Source organism: Lates calcarifer, linkage group LG1 (assembly GCF_001640805.2).
Source record: "Lates calcarifer isolate ASB-BC8 linkage group LG1, TLL_Latcal_v3, whole genome shotgun sequence".
Lineage (NCBI taxonomy): Eukaryota > Metazoa > Chordata > Actinopteri > Centropomidae > Lates > Lates calcarifer.
In genome coordinates, this window is record NC_066833.1 from 22,093,781 (window position 1) to 22,109,436 (window position 15,656).

The 15,656-nt window shown below is 39.3% G+C and overlaps 1 protein-coding gene across 5 annotated transcripts in view; it reads left to right on the forward strand.

Moving 5' to 3' along the window:
* Nucleotides 1-6,919, forward strand: part of dachd (dachshund d) — a 90,707-nt gene extending 83,788 nt beyond the window's left edge. For 4 of the 5 annotated variants that reach the window (XM_018702757.2, XM_051072289.1, XM_051072303.1 and 1 more), the window contains exons 10-11: nucleotides 1,203-1,271; nucleotides 5,304-6,919. In XM_018702757.2, coding sequence (XP_018558273.2) covers nucleotides 1,203-1,271; nucleotides 5,304-5,341 — 107 coding nt within the window. In that variant the 3' untranslated portion in view covers nucleotides 5,342-6,919. The remainder of the gene's footprint in view (nucleotides 1-1,202; nucleotides 1,272-5,303) is intronic. The other variant, XM_051072313.1, reaches the window with a different exon arrangement.
* Nucleotides 6,920-15,656: the final 8,737 nt, after the last annotated feature.

Genomic DNA, 15,656 nt, shown 5'->3' on the forward strand with positions numbered 1-15,656 from the left:
CAATGTTGATAAAATAGCTCACAATTTAACAATACCTTATTATTTGCTTTACATTTATAGCAGCAGTAAGTATAACAATGCTGCTTTGGACAAATTGCATATCTCATTTGAACTTTCCCACTGTTGAAATTTACATTTGCTTTCCATTCTCATTGTGCCTTTTCATCACCAATTCATCTGTCGATTATGATCTTGATTAATTCACTAATCATCTAGTCTGTGTGATTTCTGTTCCTAAAGTAGTTTTAAAAAACAAAACAAAAACAAATCACAGTTCCTCAGAGCCCAAGGTGACGTCTTGTTTTGTCAGTCGGTCCAAAACCTGAACAGAGAAAAGCAGCAAATCTTTAAATTTGAGAAGCAGGAGCCAGCGGATGTTTGCTTGAAAACAATTAAGTGATTATCAAAATAGTTGAAGATTAATTAATTCTACTTTTTTACCTCTAATCAACTAATCAATTAATTTACTAATTGCTGTGCACATAGTACTGTATACTCAGCAAAACATCAGAATCTCATGTGCCAAGTGTGGTGATATAATACATATTTACAAATAACTAACTACATATACTCAAGTACTCAAACTACTAAATATAGTTGTTCATTACTTCAGCCTGACAGCTCAAGTTACTTGTTTGCAGAGTTCATGATTTACATAGAAGACAAGATGAGCTCCTATCTGTTTGAACTAGCCAGAGAAGAATGTTGTATCTTCAAAGAAAACTTCATTTTAACATGTTAGCCTGTTAGGCAGATCATTTTGTGGACATAAAATTCAAATCTAATGTACTGCATTTACTGTAGTGATGTTTCCTTATCAGTTCATTGGTGAAGTCTGCCACCAGCAGTATTACAGTACACTATTAGACCAATTACAAAATCAAAATATAACTATGAATATTCAGTACCAGTCCAATTTTACCTTGGACACCTTTTACTACTAGCACATTTACTTTTATGTAAGCAAACAATTGAATGCAAGGTCACATTTTTAATGGATAATTATTCCAAAATGTAATATCATGGATTTGAGTAGCTTTTCATCCACTGCTAATAATGTAATTCATCCAGTACACACATGCAGGAGGAGATATAGCTTGAAGGCTAAGCCTCTTGTTTTGAATGAACGATGCTGTGAAACTGGCATTGTGATAGGTGGATGTCAGGGATGTTTAACGGCGGTGATCCCTCTCTTCTCTCAGACTCTCTGACCCCTGAGATGGAGAGTGACCGCAGCAGTGGAAGAACAGATGCTGAAAGGACAATACAAGGTACAGGGGCTCAGATGAGACAATAAATCTCTCTCTCTTTCTCTGGCTCTCACTCTTGCTCTCTTTCTCTCTCTCTGCCCCCCTCTTCTCACTCTCCCTCTCTCTCTTACACACACACACACACATGCACACACACACACTGCTTCAGTTTATGAACATTAGTGTTTCTGTGCCTGCTGTTCAGGCATACAGCTCACCATCTGGGCCACAGCACTGGGTCAAGATCATTGGTTTTCTGTAGAAATAATATTATTCTTTTACTTGACTTTTAGTGGCTGTGATCCCTTTAGGAAACAGATCTTATATAGACAAAAAAAAACGCAGTACAATACAGTAAGTAAAACAGTACAACAACTAAGCTAGAAGGACACAGAGAAAGAATGAAAGAAGTGGTTTGTTTACTGCTCAGGAAGCCTTAATGAGTCATAAAACCACAAAAAGCAGTGGAATCCCCCCTTTGATAGTAATAAACGGGGCAAATCAATCCATTTTATGAATAAGCCTTGTACATTTTTAATGGTTTGTTTGTTTGTTAGCCTTGGGGGTGCAGTATGTGTTTGGGGAAGGGCGCTCTAGTGATAACCTCTGTAGACTGTCTGCTATCTGTGTTTACCCAGATACAAGACACCTTGCAGAGGTTGAATATCCTCATTATTACTCGAACGTCTTCCTTTAATACGCCTCAGCTGCGTCTGCTCAGAACCGCCCTTATCAGTGGGAGAGGTCCCAATTTATCTGGGAAAAATGCTCCGTGTAATTTGCTGTGAAAAGTGGAAAATATTCATCTTTGTATGCAAGAATAAGTTAGCTCCCTTTAATTCTTTAATGTTTGATTAGTCTACTTGAACTGATATTTTGTGAAAGGGCAAAAAGAAAAGGAAATGTACTAAGAGAAATGATGACTCCTCCTTAATTAAATGTCATTTAGTCACTGCAGAGATCTGAAACAGTTTGATGTCCAAAAAAAGGAAATCCATATGTCATCATTTAAATACAAAGATAGCTTCCAGATACAGCATAATTATAGCCCCTTATTTCATACCAAATTAGTATATTTAGCCACTTTAATTTTCTAACATTTTTCACTTATATGAATAGCTGACTCTTTGTTGTGTAATTGCATCAAATTAAATGTGTTAAAGTTCCTCACTTATAACATCAAAAGCCTTTGTCCTGCTTAAATGTAAAGTCTAGGTTGAAATGAAGCCGAATTGGATTTTCCTTTTTTTCTTCTTCATTTTTTTTGATTTTATTTCTTCATCTGATCCCTGCTTGGCACAGTATGATGCAGCCGTAGAACATAACATTTTTGCGGTATCTCACTCACTCTGATCATTGCCTTCAAGAGCGAAATGAAGGAGGAAACTGAATAACAGGCTGCACTTTCTGTTTTTGTTCAATTAGAGAAGCATTTGTCTGCCACCCATGTCTCCTCTGCTCTACTCTGCAAGCCTTGCTGTATAATTAACCTCAAATGGCAAAAAATGATGTTGATAAATTACACAAGCAGAGGGGGAAAAAACAAGCCTATCACTCGCATGAAAGCCGAGAGAAATGTGTGGGTATATTCTCAACTCCAAACTCAGGGAGGCGAATGGAGAGAGAGGGGGGAAAAAAAATAATGAGGGCATAATTTTAGAGAACTAATTATTTCTATTTGTCTTTTGTCACACTTCTCTAATTCTGCGATATTAACACAGTCTGTGTTTATTAATTGCTTTTACAGTGTTTTGAATCGGGTCCAAGAGGGAGCGAGGCTCTTTTCACAGGCAGGCAAGCTACTGGGACTGTACCTCGCCAGTACTGCCTGGCAACGTTGCACGTTCAAATATCTTCCCCCAGTATCTTCTCTGGTTCCCTGCCGCTTCCCACTCGATGTGTTCGGCAAGTTTACACGACCCTGTGCACAGAGATAAAGTTCTTTGTTGCAAGATTAAACATCAAAACAGTTAAAGTGAAATTAAAATTAAATGAATGAATGTCACTGAAGCAAAAAAGACTGTAATTAATGGATCCCTTAATTGTCTTCATAAAATATTTGCATGGGCATAATTTGCATAATTTACATGTATTAATTAATCTTTCAAAGGAATTTTATGCTGAGAGAAGCCAAAAATTCCCTTTGTTTTATTTAGCATCTAATGAAATATTTATTCTCTTTAATGAACTTTTCATCTTGATTTGAATATAAAAATACTAAAGTTTTAACATATTTTAATGAGACAGTCTTTCATAAAACGGTGTGTCAAGACGTCACCAATTTTTCTATGCATGTACTATAAAGCAGATGTTTCAACATTTGTACTAATATTGCGCGCTAATTTGAAACAGTGAGACTTGCTTATCAAGCCTCCTCACCTATTCCCTATCCTTCATGATAATTTTATCTTTTAGAGGTATAATGCTGTGATGTCTGACATCCTCTCAACAACGTATTAAATGTCACCATCCGTCAAATAATCAGATTCTTTCGTTTTCATTAACACCCCCATAAACTGCTCCGACTGTGAAGCTGGGCAGGCAGGCAGGCAGGCAAACAGAGTGTGAGGTGAGCATGTGATGTTTCATCTGCTCATGTTATGAAAGGCGTACACATGTGTATCAAGTTGTGTACGCCAGCCCGCACTCTTAGCACTCTCCAGCCCCCACCTTGGCTTTCACTTCGCTTATAGCACTGCATTCATGCTGTAATGACTTTTACACAGAACTCAGTAGTTGTTGCTTGAATAGAGGCAGCCAGAGTGCAATGCCTTTGAGACCTACGGCAGTGCTGGGTAATTAGCCTGTGTGTTTGTACACCCCAACCCCTCCTCCCCAACACACACATACTGTATACACACACACACACACACACATACAACAAGCCTTTGTTGTCTCCACTGTCTGTGCACAATTCATAAAACACAGGCTAAAAGGGAGAAAATGACTAATTGATAAAATATTGATAATGTAATAAGCATGGATTATAAATTCAGCAAAAACAAGTTTACAGTTTAAATTTTGACTAATAAAATAAGAAAAAAAGCTATGTTCTCAATTATAGAAACTAGCCTGATGCTTCAGTGTGTTACCCAGCAGAGGCAAATGTACTCTCAGGCTCTAACCAGGTGTATTCTCTATATCTCTGAAGAATAGGACTCAAGCATCATCTCTGATGTCCTGCACGGCTTGTGTCATGTCCAACAACTTGTGCTTGCTAAATGTCTTTGTGTGCGTTCCTCTTTAACATTGAATTATTTAGGCCCACTGCCATAGAGAGGTGTGCTTCTTAAAGGCATTACTGTAGCATTCTCCGGCAGAGGAAAATGTGAAGGTAATAAACGTCAAACATGCTCCTGAGCTGTGCCTAACAGATGCTTTTACCAGCTCAGCGTCGGAGCAGAGCTGCTCGCTCAGGCGAACACTTAGACAAGAGTGTTCGCTGGAAATGGACAAAGCTCGTTAGGTTGGAGGTGTCTGGAGATAACGCAGCAGAGGAATGTCTGCTGTTTTCAATAAACACTATTTCCACGCAGGAAATGTCACTTAGAGAGCGCTTTACATCATGAGTGCAGTAATATGTTCAAACAAGCGGATCAGTAGAGATGTCTTAAACACATGCGGCACACAGATCTAATGCCTTGAGTATGGTTATCATAGCTGCTTCTGCAGTGTGTGCTTTGTTGGTAATAAAATATGCATGTAACAGTGTAATTATATTTGTAGGTCCTGACTGATGCAGCTGTATATAATCTTAAATACAGTTGCAAAACTACTTTGAATTAATGTATTAAATGACATAGTTTATGCATTTTTATTTCTTATGTGTCGCTAGTAAGAGAGAAAGTGTACATGATATTTAATCATTTGTCATGGCTGCTAACTTTATCTTACCCTTAAATCGGTTTATGAATCCGCTGCTGAAACTGGAAGACTAGAGGGCAACATTTCAAAGTAACGTTTCATCAACAATCACATCCTGAATAGTACATTTGCGTCAGCAGGATGTTAGCTGTTGGCTAATCCTTGGCTCCTGTGTGTCCTCTGTTGCAGATGGAAGACTGTTCCTGAAAACCACAGTGATGTACTGATAAGGCCGCGAGGAGCTAGAGGAAATAAAAATTTCAGAAAAAAAGGAAAAAAAATTTAAAAAAAAAATAAGAAAGAAAGAGAGAAAAGAAAATCCATGAAGATTCTCAAGAGCCCTTATCCAGGCTGATTTAGTAGTGGAAAAGAAGTCAAGCTGCTTGTAGGAGTTCAATGGAAATGCTGTGTTCACCCAAATGCTGGAGGAGGTTGTGTCTGAATGTAGAATAAGAAGTCTTTTTTTAAAAATCACAGAGGCCAACATGAGATGAGTTTGATAAAGCGGGTTTTGGCATTAACGGGTTGGCCAGCGTGAAGGATAAACATATATATTGAGCACAGTAAAAATGTACCCATGGTACACTGTTGGTAATAACTCATAAATTCACAGCACTGAAGATTTTTATACTGTATCTCAGCCAGCGAGAAAGCTTCGAAAAAGAAATTCGACTGAAGTTTTGTTTTGTATTTCAAATTGAATTTTGAAAAGCTAAAAATGACACGTGGAGATGAACCTTGTGGAAAAACAAAATGTGAATCTATCCATGTGTTCATCAAAAGAGAAGACTGATGTTTGATTTTAATGTTTTCTAAATTAGATGACAATACAATCAAGTTTCCTTTTTACCATTGTTGTATATACAAGATCTGATGATAATGATAGGAAAACTCACTCTATCGAACCCAAGTGGATTGATAAGGTATGTGTATATAACGTTAAGAGGTATTGTGTATGCAGTAGAGCTATTAGGCAAACAATACCACCATTTATATAAACCTACAGTTTTGTTTTGTTCTATTTCTGAGCCATCATTCTTTCCTATAGCTGCCATTTTGGTGAGAAAGCATGCAGGCATGTAAATGTTTGTCCTGGAATTATGATATTTAATAAATCCTATATTGTGCTGAACAAAAACTAGGGTTGACTCACTCAAGCCCAGATGATTTTGAAAACATAACTATCAAACATTTCACTTTGAAAATGAAGACTTTTGCTGTCAATAGTACTGTAATCTTTGTAACAGAGGTAATATTTCTTGGAATTTACTGTACATTTGTCATGAGACACACTCAAAAATCAGCACCTCTCAATGCTTTTATAAAAAAGAAATGTCCAGACTAATTACGGTCACGTGTCAGCTCGAGAAACAATCAGTCATGACACGTTTCGGATCAGAATGCCATTTAATTACATTGCTCAAATCCCTGTTGAACCTACACAAATGCACTCCTCTTTTTTTTAAGAGTGTTTCATGATATCCCGATGAGGAAAAAAAAAAATCATAATAAGTTATAATTTTCCTGTTACTTTTCCCTAAAGACTTCTGAATTTCGGTGCTGAAACACCTGTGTATATTCTCTAGACATAAGCTGATGTCAGTCCTTTTACTGCAAAACAGTTTAGACCCTATGTGTTACAATCAGGAGAGGAGGAGAAGGAGTGTCCCATGTTCACGATGTGTTTGTTCTTTTTGTTCTCAATGGAGTGTCTAGGTCTGTTGTCACTGATAACTTATATAGCTTCTCGAATCATCTCTTCATTGTATTTCAAATTCAAATAAAGTTAACATGTTGATGATAAACTGTGAGTTAACTATGTTGCCCGAGGTCTTGAACACGGCTGTTTGTTGACCACGCTGAGTGAGTTTTGAGGTGGACGTCCCACATTTTCCACACACAGCCACTGACATATAAATGCCACTTGAGACGGGCCAACCTAACAGTTCAAGATAATCTGATAAAAATGGAAGAAGGTGTTGGCGGCAGCTGCTTTCTTTGCAAATCTGACTCGTTGTGTTTCCAGCGTCTTCGTTTTTTTGTTTTGTTTTGTTTTGGTTTTTTTTTTTAGACCTTTACAATCAGCCCTCAGTCTTTTAACTAATTTCTATGTATTATGTATGGCCTAAAAACATTGCAGGTATTACTGTGCTGTAGAAAAATAAATGAGCATATTGTTCTTCCCTTTATATTGCAGTAAAAAGAAGAAAAAAAAACTGTATGCGTAATCAAATGATGAAAATATCTTGTGTAAGTTTCTCCTTTTCACTGAGCGTGGATGCGAGTGTGTATGTTTGTGTGTGCGTCCTTTGACTTGCATGTGTGAGTGTATTAGTTTTTTTTTTTAATGCGTAGGCCAACACTAGTAAGAAAAAAAAAATGTAAATGAGAGTGTGACCAAGCTCACTGTAAATAAATTATTTCATGTGTACTTTCAAGTGTATGACACTAATTCACAATATATCACCATAAAAATAAATATTACAACTTAACCAGCTGTACATGCTGTAGGGTCATGCATCATAATATTCACCTTAAATAACACTCAGCTTTTTGCCTTTTAGGGAGTTGTTAAGACAATGTTCCCTTTTTTTTTCCTTCCTAATGTGACATTATCTGTTATTGTGGCTCTGTTTAGACTGACTGCTCTTGAGTGACATTATTTATTTTGCTGTAAAGACACAATAGTTATCCACCGGGATCATTTCAGAATAACTGTAACAGGTACGGCTCTTAAAACGCATAAAAAAATATGAAATCGACATTGAGAGACAAATTTCTCTAGTAAGCAATTCTGAGTGAAATGTGTTGACACAGCATGCTTGGGCCCATTCCCATTTTGCATGCTTTTTAAAGCATGGCCGTAGAACAGCCACAGAGATGAATAATTGACTGATTGCTGCATAATTCAATGCTGCATTGTAAAAATTCAAGGCCTGAAATATTTCAAGCTTTTCTTCTTTTTATTAAAAATGAGGTTAAAGTTTCAATCAACCTTGAAAGAACAATATGACACACAATGGGCAATCAATCATGAAACCATGCTCCTCGCTGAGTTCAGGCTCGCACGGACTGTCGCGGGCTCCTCGTGAAACTTAAGCTCGCTCCGGAGTGGAAGAAACTCTTGACGTGACGTCCACTTTGTCCATTTTATGACTCAGTCCTTCCTTCTGTGTTTTTTTTTTTTTTTTTTGGTACTTGCTCGCCTCCAATGAGCTTGCGAGAAGTGGGCTGTTCACAGCTATTACTCAGATATTCTGTTTATTTCTCTATCTGATGCCTTTTTTCTGCACTGGCATCTGAGAGAAGAGGCCCTGCAGCTACATGTTTCATATCACTGCACATTTTGTAATAAATTCAATTCAGTACAAATATGACCATGAGGCACAAAGACTTTAAATACCAAATGTGCATTATAGCTGTGTTGTTGCATTTCACTTCACTGTAGTGTGGAAAGCGCAGTGCTGATTGCATATTCAGAGCACTCAAAGCTGTGTGAGCCGTGTGCTTTGGTTACTTGGCTTGACGTGGAGATGTGCTCATGAAGACATCATCCAGACATGATTATTCCGCATGATCCTGTCTCTTCTTTCACCGCTGGCCTGATGTCACATTGCACAATTTGTTGTTGTTTTGTGCTCGCTTGACCAGCTGAGGAAAAGTGTTTATCCTGACACTGCTGACAGATTTTTTTTTTTTCCCTTCACACTTAAGGTTAAAAAAGTTTTGCACGCAAGAAACGAAGTTGTATTTATACTTCAGCGCAGTGTCAACTGCAGCGTTAACCCTGAACCGAGCTAATTCTTCGCTCATCATCACGACCAGGAGATGGCCATTTAGTGAAAGCAGTCATTTTGCATGTCTCTTGATAACTCAGTGGTGCCCTGAGTCTGTGGAGAGACATTAGGAAGGTGCGGGCTGATCGTCTGAAAGATAGGACTAATGTCACCTAATCAGATAGACCATTATGTATTAGCGAAACTACAAAACAGTTTTATCTGACAAGGGCCAGGCCACATTACCTAAATTAACATTTTGCAAGCGTGAACATGGAAGACCACAGAGGCGAGGGGAGGGCTATAGGACCGCGGCCTGCGCTTAGACATTCGGCAGTAATTATTAATTTATGATTGTCTCTGGTCTTAATGAAAATGAAAGCCAGGAAAGAGAACAGGGAGGGATAATGTGGCGTGAAATTGAGTTTCATTTGTACAGGGGCCACCTTTTAACTCTGCGCTTCTTAGGCGGAAATGGAGCCGAGCGCTTCCCTCTCCCTCTCTCTCTCTCTCTCTCTCTCTCTCTCCCTCTGGAGAATGTATCTCAGTGTTGTCCTTTTTTTTTCTTTTTTTTTTGTTATCATGCTCTCTCTGCTTTCAGTCTTTCAGTCAAAGCGTGTTCATATCCTCTCATCCTTTTGTGATATTTGGGGGCCAACACGCCCTTTAACATCTCCATTACTCGTGTGAGGCCTTTTCAAAATGACACAAGGCTCTTTGATGTCTGATAACTATGTCAACAAGTTTCTTGAATGGAAATGTCTCTGCACAGAGCTTCTTTAATGTCAACAAGGCGGCGCAAAAAAAAAGGTCTTGGACCAGGTTGGTATGAGAGGGGCCAAAAGAAAGAAAAATTGATTTACACAAGATTTTATGGTCTATAATACTCTGCTGATACAATACAAGGCAGAATCAAGTACTTAGTGATTTGTTTTTTTATTTCTTATTTTACTTAATAATATATAATAATACAGCCGAATGCTATGGAGGGCGAGTTCAAGGCTTATACTCACACTGAAGTTATAATGGTTTAACAGCAGGAATGACTGAGGTGATAAGGGCCTTTGCACAAACATATGTATGCATGATGTCAGTTATGCAATTTATATATTATTTTGTAATAATTTAAATAACACTATAAATACAGAAACTCTAGCCACTGTCAACTTGTTTATTACCACTATTTTTCATCGTCTGAGTAAACCAAATGCACAGGAACAGCTACTATACTGGATAATCACTTATGGCTACAAGTGGTGAAACAACACAGTATTATCAGTATCATAAAGTTGATATGGCAAACAGAGCAACATTAACATTGATTTACAGTTGTGTTTCTGGCCACCTGGAAAAATCTTTTAGCTCTGTTTTTGGTCTCTACCAACACCTGGGGGAAATATCTGGCTCTTAAGCCTCTTAACGCCCCGCTATGTTCACCAGCAGCTGTACAGCAGTGTCTTTTAGATGTTTTTTTTTTTTTTTTTTTTAACTGAAAACTGCTACCTGCTCCAACCGAGAGTGGTGAGAATAAACTACGACAGTAAACTTGCAGGCTGTAAAAACCAAACTATGGATGAATGATGTTGTCATCTTTGAAAAGAGCCGAGGGGAACTGTCAAGTTGGATTCAAGTTGGTAGCAGTACCAGTAGCTGTATAATCCATTGTTAAAGAGAAACTGATTACAGCTACTGTAAAGAGTTCTTATCATTAATACCAAGAAACAAGACGTTTCTAAACAATTCGTTATACGCAATTACCATTCATTTTAATTACATTCATTACCGCAACAAACATCAGAAAAGGCAGTAAATTTATAGAATAAATCCCAACAAAATTCATTGGTTCAATATCAATTACTGACATTGCTCTCACAGTAATCATGCTGTCATTTTTTCAAATTAGCTGCAACCACAAAGCTTACATTAGAATTTTTAAGCAGCCACTTTATGTCATGATACATCAGTGCAATATGTGATTTTGAAGTTGTTTCAAATCTGAAGTGGCGTCTGTAAGCTTTGGCAAAATTACTCACAGCCAGAGTATCCAAATCACCAGGGTTGGTTATATTAAGTCAATTACATTTTTACAATTGTGAGCGAGGGATGGTTAATTTAGTTTGACCCAAGAGCCCCCCGACACTCCCCCAGATAGCAGATGGATGAGACGAGTGACCACAGGCGTGAGGGTGTGTGTGTGAGAGAGAGAGAGTGTGTGTGTGTGTGTGTGTGTGTGTGTGTGTGTGTGTGTGTGAGCCCTCTGGATTAGTCTTCATTTGGTGCCTCTGTCATAAGGGAGGGGAGGACTGAACCACTGCGTGGCGGAGCAAAAGAAAACACACAGGGTCAGGCGAACGCACACAAACACAAGCGCACACAAACACAAGCGCGCGCTATTAACCCCCCCCACCCACCACCACCTTCCCAACCCCCCAGCTCATCAACTTTATTTTGCAATCTTCCCTCAGAACCATTAGAATACCCTGAAGAAATGACTTTCCAATTAAAGGGGATCTAGGAGAAGAAGGTTTTTTCTTTTTCTCTCTCTCTCTTTGTCTCTCTCTCTCTTTTATCTCCGGCTCCTGGAGTTCTTTATTCCAATAATTTAAATTGGAATTGATTTTTCAATTTACCCACTGACTGCTATGGACACAGAGCACAGGGCCAAATAGAGCTACGTTCTTAGAATATTTGTCATGACAGCGTGCTACATGTAAGTTTGCACAGGCCTCCTAGTAAAATATTTCATCCTGTGAGGACAATCAGGCAGGACAACAAATTTAGTCCTTGTGTTTATACAGGGGCACCAGATATTAATCTCTCACTTTATGTGGTGTTATTGAACTTTTCTTTAATAGGTTCACACTAATTAGCCAAAGGAATCATTTTATTCATTATTGAGAACAAACAAATATAAGCAAACCTGCTCTATCACGTGAAGAAGTTCAGTGTGTAATCTTAGCAGTTTGTTTAACAGACAGGCTAGTTGTAGATTTAGTGTTTATAAGGTTCTCTGCGCTCAAAGGCATCACTCAGGACAAACTTTTACTATTACACAGCAGTTCCCACATGTTCTTAGAGCAGGAGGAAACAGTAGTCGGGTCCCAGGCAGGGAGCTAGAGCCTCACATGTTTAAGTTTGACAAACTGTACCTATGAACTCGGCAACAACAGCAGTTCCAGCTGCGTTCTAATGAGCATTTATTGCATCTCCTCTACAGCGAGAGTGCTTTGCAGAGCCTGCTTCAAAGCCAACCGGATTCTAGTCAGGCTGTTTTACAGATGCGTCTAGAAATCCGAGGCCGTTCTTCTGTGGACGAATGGTTCTGTCTTTTGCTCCTGACAGCTGCGCGGGCTTGTTGTTCGCTCTCTCCTGAGTTGTTTTAATAAAGTTGTGCTGCAGGAGTAGTGAGAGAAGATTAATGGACGCACAGGAAGTGTGGCAGTTGTGAGAGGATGCAGGACAGAGCGGGCCAGCAGCCATCTGTTCCCTCTCCTTTACAGCTCTCTTAATGGAGAAGCAAACCAAACAACATGGATCTGAGCCCTGCAGACAGACACGCGCACGCACACACACACACACACACACCTCAGTTGCACACAGCTAAACACAAAACATCACTTTATGTGACAGAGATGAGAGCTAGGCTTTTGTCATTGTATTCCCCCTTGTTGGATATGTGTGTGTGTGTGTGTGTGTGTGTGTGTGTGTGCTGGTGTGTGTGTGCTCTTTTTTTTTTTTTTCCTACCTTTCAGCGAAATAAAGTTGGGTGTGAGCCACGGCTGTGAGATTTAGATGAAAGACACAGCCTGGATGGAACGTGATTAAGAGATATGTTCTTGAGGCAAAACAGGACTTGGCATTTGCTGAGACAAAACCTAATCAAATTAAAGCAAAACATGGCCATTGTTGTGGAGTGTGTTCTCTGCTTGTGTCACGTTTGAAATGAAACACTGTAAAATAGATATGGGCTTGTGTCTGCGCTGCATCACCAACACAGTGGTTTTATTCAGATTTACACACAGGCACTGACTAATGACGGTTGTGCCCAATGATGCCTAAAGCACTTTATAGAGCTGTCTGGGTTATAAAAAATGTTTACTATGATGGAGCTGAATGGCTCGCTGAAAGAGTATTATTGTTTACAAGTTATTGTTTGAGATTAATTCACTCAGCAGAATTGTTAAATTCTCTATCCAGCAGGCACGGCCATCTCCATTTCATTCCTCTGTCAGTAACGTGTTTGCCACCAGTTCCCACTTTTTTGTTTCCTTTTTTTTTTTAAACTGGTGCTCCATATTTATTATTAGCCTATAATGAAATCTATAGTCCAACTGTTTCTCATTTTGTTTGTTTTGAGCGAACGCAGGCCATGTCACGTTAAATGACAAGACGCATCGTCTCCCTCTTTCTCCCAGTGAAGACATCTGTACGACATGATGAAGTTTCCTCTCTGAGTATCAATCCTGTAATTGAGCTCAGGGAGAGGAGACGTGATGTGCACACAGAGGAAGTGAAAGGCCTCCCTCGCTCTTCCCTCCATCCCTCCTTCTCTCACTCTCTCCCTCTTTTCTTCCCTCTCTGTCTCTCCTGCACACACGAGCTAACGTTGTGTCCTGCTCCCCCCCACCCCACCCCACCCCACCCCTGCACACAACCCTCTTCCTCTCCTACCTGCTTTTACATTAAATTTGTCAGTCAGCTCTCTTTAGATGCACATCAGCTGAAATGAGTGCATTAGCATTAGCTGCCATAATATCACTCACTGTTCGGGGGGCACGCTGCACTATGGCCCAGGCCTTGGCAGAGAATGGAGACACAAGTGGAATCTCTTAATAGTGTCTTCACAAGCTTTTCGCAGCACTACATCTTGAGTGAGACATCGGCCTGGAGCTACAGCATCTTTACTCGTGTCTCTTTATCTGTCTTGTAATGTTGCTTTCCTATTCCGCTCTTATGATACTCTGGATCATGAGGAAAACTGAAGTGAGACCGGATTAAATATTAACACAATCTGACATGGTCCCCACCGGAGCTCCTATTCCACTTCACATGATACAATTAAAAACATTCCCACGTGCATTGAGCGGAACACTTGTCAAGAACATGCTTCTTTACAGACTTAAAAATAAATCTTATAATAATCTATGGAGAACCCGACAAGGAGGGGCCCAAGGTTTCCATGCAGCCACTTAGCTGAGTACAGAGTTGGAAAAAAAAAAAAAAAAAAAACAGTGAGAGATGTGGGCCTTACATTATTTATATGCACTAATGGTGGTTGGCTGTGTGTGTGAATCAGCAACAGAACAATGTGCTAAAATAGACACACAGCTGTAATCAAGGCCATACATTTCCTCTCCTTCTCCTGTTCTTTGCTAACTGCGAGGTCAATTGGAGCCAGTTTAGTAGCATCTGAAAGTCTTGCAGTAGATTATCTCCTTTTAATGGAGACGAAAGACAATGCAGGAGTAGATTCCCACTGCCAGAGGAAAAGATTACCTCTGTAAAGCCATCTTGGCTAAATATGTGTACAAAGGGAGTACCTCACACTGCTTCCACTGTACATAAGATATCATTGTACATCTACCACAGATAAGAACAATAGCTCATGTGCTTAACCTAGTTTTGTCCACAAAAGGAATCTATTAGTCTCATTGTGCAGCCCTAAAGCTCAGCGTCACAGGGGGGAACCCGCTGCTACATCCACGCACATGTGCCTCTCATTTCCTATGGCAGTCCAGGAGTATCCTTCAACATCCTATTGTAAAGTTTACCAGGGGAGAGGTTCAGTGTATTAAAGCGCCCAGAGAGAAACGCTAAATGATGTAAATGCAGGCAGCTGCTTGTTGCTAATGCCCGTACAGTAGACGAGGAGGCCCAGGCGAGGAGGGCTGGATGTGTACAGTATCTATATAACATTATAGGCTCTCTTTCATGTCCTCGTGCTCTCTAATTGGAACAATATGGAGACTAATGGTATAGTAAAAGCATAGAGGGCTGTGCTTCAAACTCAACCCGGTGACATGTTCTGTTTCTGCTATTATTTCAAACAACAACACGTTTGGATGGCAGAAAGGGCTTCAGGTGTGTGTTTTCGAGGTTATATTAGAGATGTGTGCCAAATTAGGTCACATGATAATAGTCTTGTGGTAACAGATTACTTTTTGCAGTATAGTGTACTGTAGACCAGTGTTTCCCTTCCTTTATGAAATGACAAATTATCTCAAGTAACCCTCCACTGACACCACCAGTCATGTTCCCAATATGTTGATTTTAAACTGGATGTCATTCTACACTATGTGTCATATGAAAGTTGCTTGTTTGTTTGCTTGCTTGCAAGTGTGTGTCAATTATTTCACAATATTTTCTTCACACAATTTTCCTTAATTATAATAATCTTTAACTACTTTTTGTTAACTGTTAGTATATTCATTAGCTAACCAGTTCAACCATTTATATACTACTTTTAGCCTTCCCACTGTCAGTCCCTCATTTTAGCATTGAACAAATGGCAAACATAGTTAGTCAACACAACACGTAGTCTTACCTACAATTCAAAATTATTGCGCTACTCCACAATCAAGCCTTCCACATACCTCCTGGCAACTGCAGAAATATCCCTGGGGTGTAAAATGGAATCACTGCTAAAGGCTGTTGACTGCCGTACCATATTCCTTTTATTTTTCATATTCAGGAAGGGTCATTTGTCTCAGATTTGTTTCGACATTCATGATAGCACGAGACATAAATGAAAATATAAGAAACAAAC